The 21,293-nt window shown below is 42.7% G+C and overlaps 1 protein-coding gene across 3 annotated transcripts in view; it reads left to right on the top strand.

The window, feature by feature from the left end:
- Positions 1 to 20,594, top strand: part of wnt3a (wingless-type MMTV integration site family, member 3A) — a 90,590-nt gene extending 69,996 nt beyond the window's left edge. For all 3 annotated transcript variants that reach the window (XM_041189951.1, XM_041189953.1, XM_041189952.1), the window contains 3 exons: positions 6,612 to 6,853; positions 17,101 to 17,366; positions 19,211 to 20,594. In XM_041189951.1, coding sequence (XP_041045885.1) covers positions 6,612 to 6,853; positions 17,101 to 17,366; positions 19,211 to 19,690 — 988 coding nt within the window. In that variant the 3' untranslated portion in view covers positions 19,691 to 20,594. The remainder of the gene's footprint in view (positions 1 to 6,611; positions 6,854 to 17,100; positions 17,367 to 19,210) is intronic.
- Positions 20,595 to 21,293: the final 699 nt, after the last annotated feature.

Below are 21,293 nucleotides of genomic sequence, written 5' to 3'. Positions count from 1 at the left end.
ATTTATTGCCTCTGGCCTGGAGTGATTGAACATTCTAGAGTGACCTTTGACTGATGTATTAGATAACTCATAGTCTGGTTGGTCTTTTGAAAGTTCCAATGCTACTTTTTTCCTTTTTTCATGTCAAAAATCTATTAATTATGAAGTATAAAATGGCTTAAAATGCATCAGAAGGGCATCCTCCATGTGTCAGCCTCTGGGCAGTGGTAGCATTCTGTCCTCTGAGTTAGAAGATTTATTGGTTTGAGTTCCACTCAAGACTTGAGCCCATAATTCATCTGCCCTCTCGTGGATATAAAAATCCTTCAGAACTGTGCAAAGAGGAGCAGCTAGGGGAATTCTACCTGGTACACTGGCCAATATTTTAGTGCTGTTAGTTAATGGATAAATAATTGATCTGGTCATTATCACAATGGTGTTTTGGGGCCATGTGTCAAATTGGTTGTTGTGTTTCTTATATTATCATTGTAACTACACACTTCAAAAGTACTTTATTGGCTGTAAGCACTTTGGGATATCTTGAGTTCATGAAAGCTGTTATTCAACTACAAGTTCCTTCTTCTCCTTTGCTTCTAAAATGTCTAAATTGTCCAGAGAAACATGCCCAGCTGTATCGCCAAATTTGTCCCTTCAACATTTAGGTTTTCACTTTCAGCCTCTCGTATTTGTATGTTGTTTTCCTTTAATTAAACTCCATTAATGTTGTGCATAATTGTCCTGGCCATTCTTGAGTTGCCAGCTTGTTTGAAGCTCTCTGTCAGCTTTTGCTAGTTTTGTAGGTTGGCATGTAAAGGTATTGAATAACAGGTCACTGGAATGCTAAATCGAGGATAACTGAGAGTTTCCTGTGCATTACGTGTTGTAAAATGTGGAGTATGTTACAGGGCTGGTCAGCAAGCAGCCTATAGTTCAACAGTTTACTTCCAATAATACGTACATTAAGATTAATTTCTTCCCATTTGTACAAAATGGAACAGCTGTTGTTCAAAACAAGGATGAGCTGCATTTACCACCATCCACATCTCTTAGACACATCTGAAAAAGTGTTTTCTACAATGAATTATTTTGAAGTGCTTGACTCTGTTGCAAGCAACATGACAGCCATCTTTTTACAGCGTATGATTTAACAAAATACTAATAAATGCCCAATTAATCTGGTTGTTTTTAATGGTGGATGCTGAGGAAGAATCATGGCCAGAACACTGGCCCTTCAGCTACTACTATTGGCAGTGAAAAAAATAGAAGGAGAATGGTGGCACAAATTTTAATTTCTCAATATTAGTGTAGGCTTATGAGTGTGAGTGTGAATGGTGCTGTCTGTATGACTGGTTTAATTGGATTAGAGTCAGGTAGACTGCAAGGTGCAAATTACCAAAAGGGTTAGGTGTAAAAAGGGAATTTGAAATGCTAATGAGTGAGCTAGAGTATAAGGGTCAGCAGGTAAGGTGTGAATGAAATCTGCATTTTAAGATAAGTCTGGAGTTGTTTGATTTTGAAAGGGATGGTATGATGTTTAAAACTAACAAAATAAATAGGGCAAGGTTATTATTTTTCTCAAAAGGAAAAAGGGCCATATTGACAACATGAAAAGAAGTTATATTGTGGGAAAAGTAAATTTCCAAAGACACGTAGAACAATGGGATTTTACACATTAAAGAAAGAAAAACATATATAAAGAAGGATGGAAGACTATGTGGTAGGGGGTGGGGGATGGCCATGTAAAATCTTGAAAGGTAAACCATGTGACACGGACTGGAGGAAGCCCTAGCCACACTGAAGAAGTGCTGCTCCAGTAACTACCGTTGTGTTAAAAGCCTTTATAATTCCACTGTCGAGTGCGTGCTGTTGTAACCTTGCTGGATTTCTTAATTAAATTTAAAATCTATTTTGGACTGTTGCTTTAAAGGGGGTGTGTATTTGGAGGTCAGGTTAATTGTGAATTTTGGGATTTGCTATAAAATCAAGTAGCTGTAATCTTATGTATGTGTTTGAATTATTTTCTTTTGTTAATAAATGTTTTAGTTTAATTAAATATCTAAAGGTGTTAGTGGACTCATTACTTCTGAATTCAGTGCACAAATCTTTTCATAATAAGTACAAATTGCGAAACTGTTGTGATAGCATGGCCAAGTTTCCGTTGCGGATTTGGTCTACCTAGTACATATCACCTGCCACATCATAACAATGGATAGCAGTGGGAGGGCATGATGGAGAGTGGAAAGCAGTGGGAACGGGGAATGGGAAAGGCAGAAGAGATGAAGTATCATTAAATTATTTCTGGTATTTACCATTAGTGAGTTCAGTACCCTTACAGCCGTAACACAGACAAAAAGGTTGCTGACATTTTGGAAGGATTTTATCACTGGCTGCCTACAGCTCCAACTATCTCAGATGTAGGCCCCTTCTTAATAAGAAATTTAGGGCCCTAGAACCCTGATTGCCATTGTTGATCAGAACTGAACGAAACGTGAACTGGGGACACTCAACCAGTTCCATGAGTGATGGAGCTGAAATGGCACAAGAAAGGTAAGTTTACGATTATTTTTTAGGTGGGGCAAATGTTTTTCCTGTTTAGTGTCCCACAGAGGTATTTCCCTCTTGTTCATAGCAGGAAGAATTCTGACACACCTCCTCCTGAATTGTCTACTTCCTATATCTGAGGAAATCCTTCCAGAAGCACAGTGTGATTTAAGAACTTCCAGAGGAACTTCTGACATGATCTTTTTTGCCAGAGAAATCCAAGAAAAATGTTGGCAATAGCACCAGGAAATCTTCATTGTATTCATTGACCTGACTAAAGCTTTTGACTCAGTACATCACAAGGCTCTGTGGATTGTGCTCCATAAATTTGGATGTCCAAGAGACCTCACCACAATCTTGTAATTGTTTCCTAATGATATGACTGTAACTGTCTTGAGTGGGAGATCTGAAAAAGATGCCTTCAGAATCTGGACCAAGTTCAAGTAAAGCTGCATGATAGCCCCCATGTTATTTATAATCTACCTGACAACAGCTATTTGCTTCATCAAGGATCTGGTGTAACTCTTTAACCTCAGTCACCTCCATGCAAAACTAAACTGACCACCATAGATATAAATGATCTACAGTTTGAGGTTGACTGAAGTGTCATTGCCCAGATTTGCAAGCCACTCTCGAGGATAGTGGGTGTCTGGAATTCGCTGCCCAAGTTGGTGGTAGAAGCAGAAACTTTAAACTCTTTTTAAAAAGTACCTGGATCTGCACCTAATGTGCTGTAAGCTGCAGGGCTATGGGCCGTGTGCAGGAAGGTGGGATTAGAAAGGGCACCTGGGTGTTCTCGAGCTGGCATGAACAAGAATGGCCTCCTTCTGTGCTGTAACTTTTCTATGGTTCTTCAGAAACTAGGCCTGTCCTTGAATATTACCCCAAAAAATGTCATATATCAACCCATGAATGTCAGCAAAATATTCCATCCCATATATATTGAAAGAGAGACTCTGGAATATGTTAAGCAGTTCCCATAATTTGGCAGCCACCTCTCTCAAAAGGCTACTATTGACAAGGAGATTCAAATATGATCAGGTGCACCAGATCAGCCTTCTACAGACTACAGCAGTGAGTGTTTGATAACAAAGACCTGAATAAGTTGACAAAAGTCCTAGTGTACAGAGTTCAATAAAGTTTTGCATGGAGGTGATTGAGGTTAGAGTTTTAATACTGACACCAGATCCTTGATGAAGCAAATAGCTGTTGTCAGGTAGACTATAAATAACATGGGGCTATCATGCAGCTTTACTTGACGTTGGTCCAGATTTTGAAGGCATCTGTTTCAGATCTCCCACTCAAGACAATTACAGTCATATCATCATGAAACAATTACAAGATTGTGATGAGGTCTCTTGGACATCCAAATTTTTGGAGCACAATCCACAGAGCCTTGTGATGTACTGAGTCAAAAGCTTTAATCAGATCGATGAATACAATGAAGATTTCCTGGTGCTGTTCTGTTGTACTGAGACCCGTAATGTGTCTCAGTGATGCAAGAGCGTTAGAGAAATTCCATCAACAATGCCTCCGCCTGATCCCACAGTGCGTGATGGACTTTTGAAATTCTTAGGCAATAAATGTTGTCAGGGTGGCCCACACCCTGAAAATAACCTAGTCTTGACTGTTGGCAGTCTGTTCGACTGAAGAGAGGTATCACACCACCATACTTCTATAGCCTCTCTATCTGTGCACATACAAATTTAAGGCATTGGAGCATTGGCTAGTGATCATTGTTTCCCTCTTTTTCTTATACTAGCTAACGGAGGTATTGAGGCAAATTGTAGGACGTAGGATTGTCCTGGCCTGTTTGACTAAATGCCACCAACAGGCAGACCATACACCGACTTTAGGGGATGAGGAATTAACTGGAGAAGGTTGAAGGAGGGCAGAAAAAAAGAGTTAAATGATTGTTCATTGTAGATCATTTTTGTTGAGTTTTTAAGCTCTTGGAGTCGGTCCCAAATACATTGAATTAAATCTGAACAAAGGATCGGAGAAAAGAATGAGATACTCACATGGTAACAATGGACAGTATTCACTTCAGGTGACTAGGCAAAGATGATACAGCTGTCAGTGTCACAGGTAAAGAATAGAGGTATGTAAAGCAATGCTAAAGAATCCTACTTAAGCATCAAAGAGTATGGGTGTGTAAGGCAAGATGTCAAGTGCAATGTAATTTGGAGAGCTGGAGAAAGGTATTGATGGAGGTGTACAAAATGATGCTCATTCCATTTTACACACCTAGTGGGAGCGCAGGGAATTCTATGGAGGCGATGGAGGTTCAGCCACCAGTTGGAGAAACAGCGAGAGACTTTGTTTTTGTCCCCCTTAAGGAAGGTCTGCCAAGCCAATCAGGCATTTAACAGGCCATCAGTGGGCCTTTCACAGGATCAGGCACTCAATATCTGATTGAGGAGCTCAGCATCATGAAGGGGGGGTGGTGGGGGGGTGCGCATCGACTGCCATCAGGGGTGGCAAGTCCCGCCCACCGAAAGCTATCAGCCCATCAGAGGATGCCAGCTATTTTTCTCAGTAGCGCCGCTGAGGAGGCAGTGGCTACTAACGGAACAACACCCACCTGAGGTCCAGGATTACAGAGTGACCCAGGCTGGAGGTAAGTGATGGCAGGAAGGGTTTCGCGGGGGGGGATCACGAGAGAGAGGCTCTGGAGAAGGCTTTGCAGCAAGGGTAGGAGATGGCAGTTGATGCGCCTAACTGCCCCCCCCCCCCCCCCCCCTTTCCCCCTTCCCCCCTTCACGATGCTGAGCTCCTCAATCCGACACTGAGTGCCTTTGAACAAGCCCTCCACCACCCCCAGAAACTACAGGCAACCTGCAAAGGTTTGCTTGTCATGATCCTCACATGGTAACAAGCCTGCCTGCTGCTGGTTGAATATCAGTGGCAGTGGAATGAGGCCCATCAGTGGCTATTAATTGCCCACTTAAGCCTCAGTAGGCAATGGGATGCAAAGCTGTGCATGTGTGTTCCCACCACGGTCTTAATCTGGGTGGAGGCAGGAAGGTGGTGAGGTCCCTACTCACCACCCTCCCACTTGATTAAATACCCTTACTGCCTCCAAACGTGTCTTGGGGAGGGCATAAAATACTGCCCTCATCCCCAACTCTCTTTTTCTCTCTCTCTCTCTCTCTTTTCCTCTCTCTCTCTCTTTTCCTCTCTCTCTCTTTTTTCCTCTCTCTCTCTTTGTCTCTCTCTCTCTCCTCCCCCGCACTCACCCCACCAACATCCACAACTGTGCGCAAACATTTTAGTCGTGGGATATTATGGGCAATACGTTGATGGGAGGGAGATTGGATCCATAACTTAAGTCATTTTTAAAAAATAGCAGCACTAATACATTTTTCATGATTTTTTGTATTTGTTTTATGTACCAGATGATGAGTGGCTGACAAGTTTGAGAGAGACTTTGTTTTAAAGTGCAACCTAGTGTCCAGATCCCACAGCTACATTGTGACAATTGACATAGCAATACTGAATGGGAAATGTTGACACATCAATATTACCAATGGCAAAAGTTAACAGAAATGTGAGAGCAGTAACTGGGATAATAGGAAGTAAAGTTCATGGATAATAAACCGTGTGTGTTGGGATCTTTTTACTCTGTACGGGGAGGAGGTCCAGAGGTGGGACGAAACAGTCACCTATCACACCAATGTTCCCATTGTCTCCACACCATGTCATGTAGTTACCACCTTCTGGATGAGCAACGTACTATCCTGGTCAACATTGATCCCTCAATTATCATCACTTTGTTTTAAAAAGATTATGATCACATTACTGTTTGTGGGAGCTTGCTATGTGTAAATTAGCTGCTGTGTTTCCTACATTATATATCCTGAGGCTCTGGAAGGCATTATATAAATGCGGGTTCTTTCTTTTACTTTAGAATATTGGTACCAAAGTTGGTAATGCTGATTTTCTGGGCAGATGTCGACACGAGCTCACATGTTCTCATCATCGATTTTTTAAAGCTAAAAACAATCTAACCCAAAGAAATTTTGAAAAAGTTATCCACTCCCATCTGACAATCTCTGATGTAATAAGGCTTTTCTTGCCTTTTATTGCAGGTCTTTGGCAGTTGGTCATCAGTACTCCATATTGGCGACTCAGCCCATACTGTGTGGGAGTATCCCTGGCCTTGTACCAAAGCAGCTTCGGTTTTGCCGGAATTACATGGAGATTATGCCAAGTGTGGCAGAGGGAGTGAAAATTGGGATTCAGGAATGCCAGCATCAGTTTCGAGGAAGGAGATGGAACTGCACGACGGTTGAGGATAACTTGGCAATCTTTGGACCTGTGTTGGATAAAGGTAATTAAATTATGTCAACAGCCCAGGAAAGACTATCTCTTTATTACAACAGGACAGTAGAAACCAGTGTTACTGATCTATCTTATTGTTGAAAACTATAAGAAGTCACTCTCTAACCCTGCACTCCTGTTCAAGAATACCACCTCCCAGGAGAGAAGATCAGAAATTTAAGGCTACTCTGCAAATTATTTTCCACAGTAAGGCTCCTGAGAGGGGAGATTCCTCTTCAGGAGTACAAAATTGGAAAGTTACCTCTGTAATGCCAAACTGTATTTTGACTAATCCTCCTTAACAATGATTCCTCCTCATGCTACAGCAGTTTATTAGGGCAGTGATGAGAGGTTTTCCTCTGGGATCTGTTCTAGGGTCTCAACCTTTCGTGATGCTTATTAATTATTTGGATGAGGCAATAGAGAGCTGAATTTCCAAGTTTGCAGATGACATATCATTAGGAGGAACAGTCAGTATTACAAAAAGAGGTGCATAAATAAATTGGGTGGAATTTTGATCTAAGAAGGGGGTGGGTTCTGATGAGTAAGGGGGACTCGAACAGCAAAAAATGCCAGTGTGTTGGATCTTACTAACTTCTGCAATTGTCTGGTGCACATTTGGAGGGGTGTAAGACACCCAACATGGGGCTGGCACTCTGCAATTAAAATCTGTGAAGTGGCAGTTGAAATGAGCTTTAACTCAACATTCTAGCTTTAATGACAAGCACATAGGTTTTCCCAGCTGCCTGAAACTCACCAGGGTCAACAAGGCAAAAGGACAGTGGGGATTGATGGGACTGTGAAATTGACAGGTTGGAAAGCCTTTAAATATTGACACAGGACAGTTACTTAAGTGTACGGCTTTTGCTTAGAATTTAATCTGAAGGTGAGCTTTCACTGCTTTGGGGGTATTTTCCAATACATTTCTGTTATCTTGGACTTTTTCTGACTTTGTTCTGCACTATGCAGCTGTCAGCCTCCTCAGCAGAATGGGGGCAGCTTATGCAGCAGCTGCCTTCTACTCAGCTACATGCTGCTCCACAGGACAGAAGTGTTGGATATAGAGATCCAGCTCACAGGAGGCAATTCTCCTAACCCAGGGTGTACAGACAGAGGTACTTTGGCTTTGTAGTCATGATTAAGTGACAGTGCCTCAGGAGTCCCAGGCTTTCTTGGCAAGTCATTGCTGGCATCTGCATCCTCTTGGAACAAGAAGTCCAGTGACCGTACATTGTCAGTGGCTATCAAGGTCACCATTGCCCTGACTTTCTTCGCCTGCAGCTCCTTCCAGGGATCTGATGGTGATATTTGCAGGATTCCACAACTTTCTGCACAAGTGTACCTTCCAGATGACCAGCACTATGTTTGTTTAACAGGGCTGCCAATTACATCCACATTGCGCTCATCAGTAGCAGTCAGAATGAGAAAGTTCTCTGATTTGCTGCAGTGGATAGATTCTCACCAGTATAGGGAGTCACTGCACACATGGCAATCAGGGTGCCCTGAGCTCAACCATCAGTCTTTGTCAATTGAAAGGAATTCCACTCCAGTGCTCAGCTGGTATGTGACCATTGGAAGATTCTCATGCATGTCTGTACAAGATGTCCTGGAAGTCACCATGATGTTTAATCACATCTCCTGCAGATCTTTACACGTCCAAACAGAAACAATGGCTGGATTCTCCAAGACAATGGCCACCGTATAAGAACATGGTTGATGACACTTATGAAAAATGCTACAGCTGATGAACAGGAAAGGTATAACTACAGCCAAAGGAGGACAAGGGTAGTCATTGTCCACAACCCAATGGCTTGCTTAATGTGATTCAGGTGCCTGGATAGGCCTGGGTGTGCCCCTCAGCATGCACCAATAAGAGGGTGTCAGTATGGTAGAGGTCTGCTGTGCTGTGTACAACATTGTGCTACAGAGGGGAGTGGAGCTTCAGTAGGAAGGTGATTACCAATGTGCACCCTCTGAGGAGGAGCAGCAGGATCAAGAGGAGCCTGATGTAACCAGGCTCTTTGTAGTCACTCACCTAGCTAGCCCAAAAGAGACTCCTAAAAATTTGGTTCAGCTAGTGTGTAAAGGCATATGGCACATCAATGCTGAACCCACTACCCTTGCCCTTCCCCAATGCCCACCCCCCGCCAATCCCCCTCCCATCACCATCACCACAGCAACACAAATCATCCCTAAGGCCAATAATCCTTCCATCTCATTTGTACCCTCTGCTCATCTTCTACTCTAGACTTAGCATTTTCCTTAAATTTGTCATTTGTCAGATGAGGGGCAATAACAGAGATGACTGGATAATGGAGACTTAAAATAAAGTAAATAAATTAACATTTACAATAAAATTGGCAGTGACGTACTTGTAAATACCCAAGTGGTTCCCCTTTTGAAACTGCTTGATCTTTCTCTTTCTTTTTCATTTTACTTCTACATTGGAGAAGGAGTTGGGATGTTATGGTGAGGTTGTATGAGACATTGGTGAGGCCAACTTTGGAGTATTGTGTGCAGTTCTGGTCGCCTAACTACGGGAAGGATATCAGTAAGATTGAGAGAGTGCAGAGAAGATTTACTAGGATGTTGCTGGGTCTTAAGGAGTTGAGTTACAGGGAAAGATTAAACAGGTTAGGCCTTTATTCCTTCGAGCGTAGAAGAATGAGGGGAGATTTGATAAAAGTTTACAAAATTATGAGGGGTACAGACAAAGTAAATGAGAGTAGGCTCTTTCCACTTAGATTAGGAGAGATAAACACAAGAGGACATGGCTTTAGGGTGAAAGGGGAAAGGTTTAGGGGAAACATCAGGGGGAACATCAGGGGGAACTTCTTTACTCAGAGAGTGGTGAGAGTGTGGAACAAGCTATCATCTGACGTGGTAAATGCGGGCTCACTCTTAAGTTTTAAGAATAAATTGGATAGATACATGGATGGGAGAGGTCTGGAGGGTTATGGACTAGGTGCAGGTCAATGGGATTAGCGGAATAATATTTCGGCACAGACTAGAAGGGCTGAATGGCCTGTTTTCTGTGCTGTAGTGTTCTATGGTTCTATTGTGCTACTACTATGGTTTCTGCAGAGTCATTCGCCTGCTCTGACAGCTGAGCTGTCTTTGGGGGATTGCTGCTGGATTTTAAGACCCCTGAGAACTTCCCATCTGTATCTGTTTGGGAGCAAACTCAGCCATTGGGCACTATGCAACACTTAGTGCTCTGACTGAGATCTGGAGGGCAAGGGGGTAAAGAGTGGCAACATCTTGAGCAGAGTCCCCACTTCCTTGTGTCATTTCTCCATCTTCCCCCTCATGACCTGATATACTCCCCTGCTACCCAAGAGCTGTAGAGCACTTTGCACTTGAGTGAGCTGCTGAATGGCCAAGGCAAGGCTTTCTTCCATCCTATTTAAACCAGCAGATTGAATGTGCAGGTTGTTGGTGAGGGCAAGCATGCTGTCGGTTGCCTGCCATTTCTGATACTTCATGTAGGTGGACATTCTTTCCATGGAGGTGGACCTCAGTGCAAAAATCTAAGGCATCATGAATTTAAAAAGCTATGACAAAGTCTGCTTCAACAACATTTGGCTTCCTAATCTGCTGCCCCCCTCCCCTACTGCGAGCAGGTCCAAGTGTAAAATTATGCCCATTAAGTGAGTTGGAAAAGCAATGGAAAGTGTTGTTCAATATGGGCAAGTTTGAGGCTATCCACGTTGGACCCAAGAAAGATAAATTGGAGCATTTTCTAAATTGTAAGAAACTGTGAACTGTAGAGGAGATTTGTGAGTTCAAGTACAGAAATCATTTAAAGCTTGTAGAAAGACAGAAAAGCAATCAAAAAGGTTATTGCATATTGGCCTTTATCTCAAAGGGGCTGGAATACAAAAGGGCGGAAGTTCCATGGCTTTGGTCAGATCCTAACTGGAATACTGTATTCTGTTTTGGACACCATACCTCAGGAAGGATATAGTGACCTTGAAAAGGGTGAGGTGGGGCAGCAAAGATTTCCAGAATGACACTGGGGCTTGGGAATTGGGGACCAGTTGTATAAACATTCTCTTGGCTGGAGACCAAATGAAAAGAGACCCAAGAGCACAAAAATTTCACCACCAAGGCCAAGCCTTAAATGGCAGCAGATTGGAAGCAGAAAGAAGAGGCGCCTACATTCTCCTCTTAATTGGAGAAGTTATAAGGGCAACAGGAGTGAGTAGGTTTGTACACACCATGTCCAACCAGCAGTAATGAACAAAGCAAAAAGGATTCTGGGTTATATTTCCAGATCAATTAAGCTCAAACACCAATGAGCTCATCCTGAAGTTGGATGATGCTCTATTCAATGTGTACATGGAGTACAGGGTACAGTGCATGGCAGAAGGGGGCTTTGTAGCACACAAGGACAACAATGACACCAACCCCTTTCGGACTCTGCAGTCTTTAAAAAAAAATACATCAATGAGGACCTTGAAAGGAATAAAGAAAGTAACTCTGGAATTGTTTCCAGATAGGACAGGGGAGCAGAGTCAGGGTTCGAAAGGCGTGTTTTAAGACAGACATTAGCAAATATTTCCTAACCATAGTGTGATCCATCGTCGGAATGGATTGGCAAGAAAGGTAGTTGAGGCAGGTGTTCTGGGTCAGTTATGAACATGATTTTGTACTGACAATGTGTTTCTTATGGTAATTATGGGGAGAAGGGATAGAACTATGCTTGTTAAGTCTGCTGAGAGCATTAAGTGGCATTTGAACTGTTTTATTTATTTTTTATTCATTGACGGGATGTGGGCATCGCTGGCTAGGCTAGCATTTATTGCCCATCCCTAATTGCCCCTGAGAAAGTGGTAGTGGTGAGCTGCTGCCTTGAACCGTTGTAGTCCCTATGCTGTTGGTACACCCACAGTGCTGTCAGGGAGGGAGTTCCTGGATACTCAGCGACAGTGAAGGAACGGCAATATATTTCCAAGTCAGGATGGTGAGTGGTTTGGAGGGGATTTTCCAGGTGGTGGTCTTCCCATGTTCCTGCTGCCCTTGTTCTTCTAGGTGGTAGTGGTCATGGGTTTGCGAGCTGCTGCCTAAGGAGCCTTGGTGATTTTCTGCAGTGCATCTTGTAGGTGGTACACACTGCTGCTCCTGTGTCGGTGGTGGAGGGAGTGAAAGTTTGTGGAAGGAGTACCAATCAAGTGGGCTGCTTTCTCCTTGATAGTGTCAAGCTTCTTGAGTGTTGTGGGAACTGCACTCATCCAGGCAAGTGGGGAGTATTCCATCACACTCTTGACTTGTGCCTTGTAGATAGTACACAGGCTTTGGGGAGTCAGGAGGTAAGTTACTCGCTGCAGGATTTCTAGCCTCTGACCTACTCTTTGTAGCCACAGTATTTATATGGCTAGTCCAGTTCAGTTTCTGGTCAATGGTAACCCCCAGGATGTTGATAGTTGGGGTTTCAGCAATGGTAATGCTATCGAATGTCAAAGGGTGATGGTTATATTCTCTCTTGTTGGAGATGGCCATTGCCTGGCACTTGTGTGGTGTGAATGTAACTTGCCACTTGTAAGCCCAAGCCTGGATATTGTCCAGGTCTTGCTGCATTTGGATATGGACTGCTTCAGTATCTGAGGAGTGCCGAATGATGCTGAACATTGTGCAATCATCAGCAAACATCCCCACTTCTGACCTTACGATGGAAGGAAGGTCATTGATGAAGCAGCTGGAGATGGTTGGGCAGAGGACACTACCCTGAGGAACTCCTGCAGTGATGTCCTGGAGCTGAGATAATCAACAACCACAGCCATCTTCCTTTGTTTAGGTATGGGGAAACTCTCCAACCAATGGAGAGTTTTCCCCCCACCAAATCCCACTGACACCAGTTTTGCTAGTGTTCTTTGATGCCACACTCTGTCAAATGCTGCCTTGATGAGTACAGATGATATAAACTAGGACCAAAGGAATATAAGGGTTAATTTTGGTTGGATCGAGGAGTGCATTCGATGCAGGGTGAGAATAAGGAGCCGTACTGGCACCAACTCACCTAATTCACTGCACAAAAGTCAAGAAATGTCTTTTGAGAGGCCTCATTAAGAGAACTTTATTGTATCTCATAATTCTGTGTAAATACTGGGTAATTGACCCCAGATAAATATTTTTGCAAGTTTTTATCAGCATTGCTCATGCTTATTAAATGGGACATTAGAAATCTGACAGTCAGGCCCTTAAGTGCCAACTTCTTAATAGTGTGTTTTTTTTAAGGTCATAGACCTGAAACATTAACTCTACAGTATAAATATGTTGTTTCCCCTGACATCAACATTTTCTTGCAAATTGTCTTGGGTACAAGACGAAAAGCTTCAACAAGAAATCTCTTTTTTTTCAGCAATACTCGAGTTCTGTGCTATCAAATGACTATTAATATTCTTCCTGTTAGCAGTTATTTTACTTGTAGCAAATAATTCAGCGTGGGAATGTAAAGTAATTATTATTTATTCTCATGAGGTGGGCGTCGCTAGCAAGTGCCCATCCCTAGTTATCCTGAGAAAGTGGTGGTTTGTCTTCTTGAATAGCTGGGAACGGTGCCTTACTAGACAACTTCACTTCAGAAGGCAGTTAAGAGTCAATCATATTGATGTGGGACTGGAGTTAGACCTCAGCCAAATTGGGTAATGACAATCAACTAAAAAGCATTGGCAAACCCATTGAGTTTTATACAATATATATTCATGACTTGGATAAGGGAATTAAAAGCACTATCACCAAGTTTGCGGATGACACAAAAATAGGTGGGAAGGCAAGTGGTGAGGACGACACAAAGAGGGATACTAACAGGTTAACTGAGTGGGGAAAAAACTTGGCAAATGGAATATAATGTGGGAAAATGTGAGGTTATGCACTTTGGCAGGAAGAAACATAGAAACTAGGAGCAGGTCACTTGGCCTTTTGAGCCTGCTCCGCCATTCAATATGATCATGGCTGATCCTCTATCTCAATGCCATATTCCCTTTCTCTCCACACCCCTTGATGCCCCTAATATCCAAAAAATTATCAATTTCTTTCTTGAAAAACTCAGTGACCAGGCCTCCAAAGCCTTCTGTGGTAGAGAATTCCACAGGTTGACTACCTTCTGAGTGAAGAAATTTTTCCTCATCTCAGTCCTAAATGACTTGCCCCCTATCCTGTGACTGTGGCCCCTGGTTCTAGACTCCCCAACCAGGGGAAACATCCTCCCTGCATCCAGTCTGTCTAGCCCTGTTAGAATTTTATACATTTCAATCAGATCCCCTTTCATCCTTCTAAACTCTAGTGAATAGAGGTCCAATCGACTCAATCTCCCTTCATTCAACAATCCTGCCATCCCCTTTATCAGCCTAGTGAATCTTTGCTGCACTCCCTCTATGGCAAGTATATCCTTTCTTAGGTAGGGAGACCAAAACTGCACGCAATACTCCAGATGTGGTCTCACCAAGGCCCTGTATAACTGCAGTAAGATATCCCTACTTCTGAACTCAAATTCTCTTGCAATGAAGTCTAACATACCATTTGCGTTCCTAATTCCTTGCTGAATCTGCCTGTTTACTTTCATTGACTGGTGTACAAGGGCATCCAGATCCCTTTGTACATCCACATTTCCCAATATATCACCATTTAAATAATACTCTTCCTTTCTGTTTTTCACACCTAAGTGTATATCTTCAGATTTATCCACGTTATACTGCATCTGCCATGTGTTTGCCCAAACACACAACTTGTCTAAATCATCCTGAAGCTCCCCTGCATCCTGCCCACAACACTCAACCCCACCCAGTTTTGTGTCATCAGCAAACTTGGAAATGTTGCATTTGGTTTCCTCATCCAAGTCATTTATATATATCATGAATAGCTGGGGCCCAAGCACTGATCTCTATGGTACACCACTATTCACTGCCTCCCATCTGGAAAAAGACCCATTTATTCCCACTTTCTGTTTCTGGTATCTTAACCAATTCTCAATCCATGCCAGTGTATTACCCCCGATCCCATAAGCTTTAATTTTGCCCACTAGCCTCTTATGTGGGACCTTATCAAAAGCCTTCTTGAAATCCAAATACACCACACATCCACTGGTTCTCCTTTATCTATTCTACTAGTTACATCCTCAAAAAACTCCAGCAGATTAGTTAAGCATGATTTCCCTTTCATAAGCCCTTGCTGACTTTGTTTAATCCCGTTAATGCTTTCCGAGTGTTCTGTCACTGCGTCTTTTACAATAGACTCTAGTATTTTCCCCACTAGTGATGTTAGGCTAACTGGTCTGTAATTCTCTTGTTTTTTTCTCTCCCTCCTTTTTTAAATAGTGGAGTTACATTTGCCAACCACCAATCTGTAGGAACAACACCAGAGTCTATAGAATTTTGGAAGATGACCACCAATGCATCCAATATTTCTAGGGCCACTTCCTTTAGTACTCTGGGATACCCCATTAATTTCTCTAGCACCATTTTTTTACTAATACTGATTTTCTTCAATTCCTCCCCCTCACTAGACCTTTGGTTCCCTAACATTTCTGGGAAATTATTTGTACCCTCTTTTGCAAAGACAGAACCAAAATATGTGTTCAATTCTTCTGCCATTTCTTTGTTCCCCATTATAATTTCCCCTGTTTCTGAATGTAAAGGATCTACATTTGTCTTTGCTATTTTTTTTCTCTTCACACATTTATAGAAGCTTTTACAGTCAGTTTTTATGTTCCCCGCAAGTTTATTCTCATACTCCATTTTCCCCTTCTTGATCAAGCTTTTTGTCCACTTTTGCTGAATTCTAAACTGCGTCCAATTCTTAGGCTTGCTGCTTTTTCTGGCAATTTTATATGTCTCCTCTTTGGATCTAGTACTATCCCTAATTTCTTTAACAATCCATGGTTGAGCCACCTTTCCTGTTTTATTTTTGCGCTAGACAGGAGTGAATAATTGTTGTAATTCATGCATACATTCCTTAAATATGAGTCATTATCTATCCACCATCAACCCTTTTAGTAAGTTTCCCCAATCCATCATTGCCAACTCGCGCCTCATACCCTCGTAGTTCCCTTCATTTAGATTCAGGACCCTAGTTTCGGATTCAACTTCTTCACTCTCCATTTTAAGGAACAATTCTATCATTTTATGTTAGAATAGTGGAGTTGAATATTATTTACATAGAGAAAGACTGCAGAAAGCTGCAGCACAGAGGGATTTGGGAGTCTTTGTGCATGAATCACAAAAAGCTAACATACAAGTTCAACAGGTGATAGGGAAGGAAAGTTGGCCTTTATTTCAAAGGGAATGGAGTATAAAAATAGGGAAGTCTTGCTAAAACTATGCAAGACATTAGTTAGACCACACCTAGAATACTGTGAACAGTTTTGATCCATGATCAAAGGAAAGATATACTGGCATTGGAGGCAGTCCTGAGAAGGTTCACTAGGTTGATACCGGGTATGGAAGGATCTTCTTATGAGGAGAGGTTGAGTAGGTTGGCCCTGGACTCATTGGAGTTTAGAAGAATGAGAGGTGTCCTTATTGAAACATAAGAATCTTAGGAGGCTTGACAGGATAAATGCTGAGAGATTGTTTCTCCTCGTGGGAGAGTCTGGAACCAGAGGGCATAATCTCAGAGTAAGGGGGCACCCATTTAATACAGAAATGAGGAGTTTCTGCTGAGGTTAGTGAATCTGAGGAATTCTTTACTGCAGAGGGCTGTAGAGGCTGGGTCATTAAGTATATTCAAGGCTGAGGTAGACAGATTTTCAATCAGTAAGGGAATCAAGGGTTATGGGGAAAAGGCAGGAAAGTGGAGTTGAGGATTATCAGATCAGTCTTGATCTCATTGAATGGTGGAGCAGACTCGATGGGCCGAATGGCCTACTTCTGCTCCTATGTCTTATGGTTTTATGGATTTTACAGGATAATCTGACAGCTTCACAGTCACTTTCTTAGGATTCCTTTGAGGTTCCTAACAGTACTTGATTCGAATGAGGAAGAGAATTACAAGATGACATAACAACTGCTATTTTATAATGAGATAATGTCACATGGTGTGACACCTTTAATGTTGACAATCCTCATCATAGTGCCACCTATAGGAGCAATAAGTACTACAGGCATCTGTAATGAGTGTTAGCGATACCTATGCACCACATATTAAATTTAATTTAGAATAAATGGTTTTCCTGTCCCTTTTTTATCCACTCTTGGTGCGGCCATGAATTATAGGCCTTGGTTTACAGATTTTTAAAAAAAATTTTGTGTCTCATTGCAGCCACAAGGGAATCGGCTTTTGTTCATGCCATCGCTTCGGCAGGTGTCGCCTTTGCCATTACCCGGTCATGTGCTGAGGGTACAGCAAACATCTGCGGCTGTGACACCCGACACAAGGGCAAGCCGGGGGAAGGTTGGAAGTGGGGAGGCTGCAGTGAAGATGTCGAGTTTGGGAGCATGGTGTCCCGAGAGTTTGCAGATGCCCGAGAGAACAGACCAGATGCACGCTCCGCCATGAATCGACATAACAATGAGGCCGGCCGCATGGTCAGTATTTGATAAGCTCGGGAATGTGGAAAAACAGCAAGCTCAGTATACGTGAGCACAACCCATGATGTGATTGGAAAGACGAGGGTGCATTAGATCAGGAATACCAAACAATCACACTCCTTCAAAGAAGGAACTAACTTGCATTTATATAGCAAATCCATCCTGAGGTATGGTACTAAGCTATGAAAACCAGCAAAAGGGGCAGTTTATGGGGCCTTCCGAGTTAAACTTGATAGGTTGCATCTTTCTCTAGATTCTCTCCTATCTCCCCCCACCCGCCATTCCCTCTCCAAGATCATCCTATGCATAAGATCTGATCCCATGTTGAATCCCTTCAATCAAGTCTCTGCCCCTGCCACAGTATTGAAACTGCTCACATCAAAGTCACAAAAGACATCCTATGTGACTGTGACAAAAGCAAAGTTTCCCTTCTCGACCTTCATGCAGGCTTTACTTGGGTTGACCACATGATCTTCCTCCAGTGCTTCATCATTGTAATCCTGCTGGGTGGGACCACTCTCACTTGGTTCCATTCCTATCTATCCAGTCATAGCCAGACTATTACAAAGGTTTCTCTTCCTACTCCCAGAGCATTGCCTCTGTGTCCTCCAAGGATCTATCCTTGGCATCTTCCTATTTCATATGCTGCCCCTCGGTGACATCCTCAAAAAGCAGTGCAAATTTTCATATGTATCCAGCTTTGTCTCACCATCACATCACTCCACTCCTCCACTGGTACTAAATTATTTGATTGCTTGCCTGACATACAGTACTGGATGAGGAGAAATTTCCTCCTATTAAACATTGGGAAGACTAAAGCCATTGCCCTCGGTTCCTGCCACAAACTCCATTCCCTAGCTACCAACCCTCCATCTCACTTGACAACTCTCTAAGAATGTTTGCAACCTTGGTGTCATTTTGATCTGAAGATAAGCTTCCAATCACATGGCTGTACCTTCACTAAGGCCACCTATTTCCTTCTCCATTACATCATTCAACTCTTCCCCTGCTTCTGAAGCCCACATCCATGCTTTTATTACTTTGGGATGATTATTTGAGCGCACTCGTGCATGGCTTCCCTCATTCTATTCTCCATTAACTTGGTGCCATCAAAATCTCATGCCAACTCCCATTGACAATTAACCCTGTGCTCACTGACTTACATTGGCTCCTGGGTAAACAATACCTCAAACCCTGCAACCCCTCAGAGCCATCTGCTCTTCTCTAATTCTGGCCTCTTCAGTATTCCCTATTTAATATTGTGGCTGGCTAGTCCAGCATTTATTGCCCATCCCTAATTGCCCTTGAGAAGGTGATGGTGAGCTGTCATCTTGAACCACCGCAGTCCCTGTGGTGTAGGTAAACCCACAGTGCTGTTAGGAAGGGAGCTCCAGGATTTTGACCCAGTGACAGTGAAGGAACAGCGATATAGTTCCAAGGCAGGATGCTGAGTGACTTGGAGGGGAAAATAGGTTCACGAGTGGATTTGTCTTCAGCTGTCTAAACCCTAAGGTTCCGGACTTCCGTTTTGAAACCTCTGTACCTCTCTTTCCTCCTTGAAGATACACCTTAAAATCTATTTCTTCGACCATGCTTTTGGCCACCTGCTCTAATATAGCGTCAAGTCACATTTTGCTTTATAATGCTCCAGTGAAGTGCCTTCGAGTGTTTTATTACACTAGAGGCATTACTTAAAGACAAGTTGTTGTTTTTGTTGTTTGTTGCCCACTTCTAGTTGCCCTCAGGGTATTAAGAGCCAATCATGTAGCGTGGGCTGTTGTCTTAGATCCAAGATAGGTTGCGTGTGATGACCTAATAGAACTGTTCCATTTCCTTCTCAGGCCATTTTGGACCACATGCACCTGAAGTGCAAGTGCCATGGACTATCAGGGAGCTGTGAGGTGAAGACGTGCTGGTGGTCACAGCCTGATTTCCGTGTGATCGGAGATTACTTAAAAGATAAGTACGACAGTGCCTCTGAGATGATTGTGGAGAAACATCGAGAGTCTAGGGGTTGGGTGGAGACCCTTACTCCCAAGTACACCTTATTCAAAGCTCCAACAGAGAGAGATTTGGTCTACTATGATTCTTCGCCGAATTTCTGCAACCCTAACCCTGTAACTGGCTCATTTGGCACACGACACCGAACGTGCAACATCACATCGCATGGAATTGATGGATGTGAGTTACTATGCTGTGGCCGTGGACATGATACAAGGACTGAAAAACGTAGGGAGAAGTGTCACTGTATCTTCCATTGGTGTTGTCATGTGAGCTGCCAAGAGTGCACACGCATCTACAGTGTTCATACTTGTAAATAGAGGGAGATAGAGTATTTCTGGGAAATTGGTGATGGTCCTGAACTGAAATATCTTGCTACATGTAGAAGATCAAGATCTTAAGTCAAGGCTCATCTTTGTGCCCATGGATTAATCTTACCTGGAGAGAGTGCCTTTTAAATACTCATATAGAAAAGAACCAGTGTTGACCAAACCTTCACACAGTTTAACCTTCAGACCGATTGCCAAGAAGCACAGAAACAGGATTGTAATCCATATAACATTGGAAAACCTTCAAGAGATGGGCATCTAAAACAAATAAGCTGTGTCTGAAAGAACGAGGTGGATATTAAGTTCTGCTATTTAACATTTAAATCAATGCAATACAGCAAACCTTTGCTTGAAATCTGAAAGGGAATTCTAGAAAAGGGAGACAGGCTTTCCAATGCACATTCTATAAAATGATAAGGTAGATCAGAATGACAAGACCCAATGGGCAGATGTGGTAGTGTAACTATTGTGGAACTATTAAAGTCTTTTGAATAAATTCTAACATAATAGGTTATCTAGGAATTTCTGTTGCTACCAGTATCTATTTACTCTTGTTTCCTGATGTGATTGTTCACTTTGTTCTTTTTCAAGAGCATCATCAAACCAAATGAAAATATTTACTTATGTTGCCCATTACCTAAAATATTTATTCAGTCAAGTAAGTTGCTTGGCTATAGGTGGTCCTCATTTATTAAGTCTGACGATTTATGGTGAGAACATCCATGAAGATTTTGTACAGTTGGTGTGATGTCCAACTACCTGGTAATACAAGGGCATTTATTTTAAATTTGCGAATAAAAGTCTCCCATTTTTATGACATTCTAACCATCCATTGTCCATAGCAGCAAGTTTTTCAGCTCTTGGAAAATGGTGAAAATTTACCATAATAAAACAAATGCCCAAAATGGAGAACAAGTTGGGGTTTAGATGCTCGACTTCATTTCGAAAACATCCAGGTGGACTGTGAACAGCTTGTCAGTATGATAGACCTTCAGTCCTTTATATTTTTATCATTAGATGTAAATTTAAATACATCACATGTAAAATGTCTACAAGGAATGGTGGACACCAGCAAGTCTTATTCACTTCTATGACTCTATGGCCTGATTTTTACCACAGGCTTTGGGACAGTGATGTCAGGTAAAAAGCAAGCTCCAAGCCTGCAGTTGCCAGCAACAGGATTGCTTCGGCAATTTTACCACAGGCAGCCTCCCAATTGGCTGCCTACAGGTAATTAAGGAGGGGAAGCAGGCTCCTAATGCTGTCGGTCCAATCAGAGGGCTAGTAACTCTGAAGTGATCAGCAGCATCAATGAGAGAGGTGGTCACTATTTAGGAATGCAGGAGACTTTAGGAACTGGGCGAGGTAAGTAAGAAAAATTCAAGAAGCGGAGAATCAGAGGGGTGGAATCCCATCTGAGGAAACCATTGGGACCATGATGGCTGTGTTCCCTCTCCATGGTTCCCTCTGTAGGTCATCAAGCCTCTGGCACCAGTGGTCCCCGAGCTGCCTCAGGGAGGCCACCTCCAATTAGCTGGTGGCCTCGACAAACAGCAAGGGTCAACCTTCCACTGGCAAAATGTTGACAACCCTG

The sequence above is a fragment of the Carcharodon carcharias genome, chromosome 6 (genome assembly GCF_017639515.1).
Source record: "Carcharodon carcharias isolate sCarCar2 chromosome 6, sCarCar2.pri, whole genome shotgun sequence".
NCBI lineage: Eukaryota > Metazoa > Chordata > Chondrichthyes > Lamniformes > Lamnidae > Carcharodon > Carcharodon carcharias.
The sequence above is the reverse complement of the archived record's forward strand: the minus strand, read 5'-3'. Positions and strand labels throughout refer to the sequence as shown.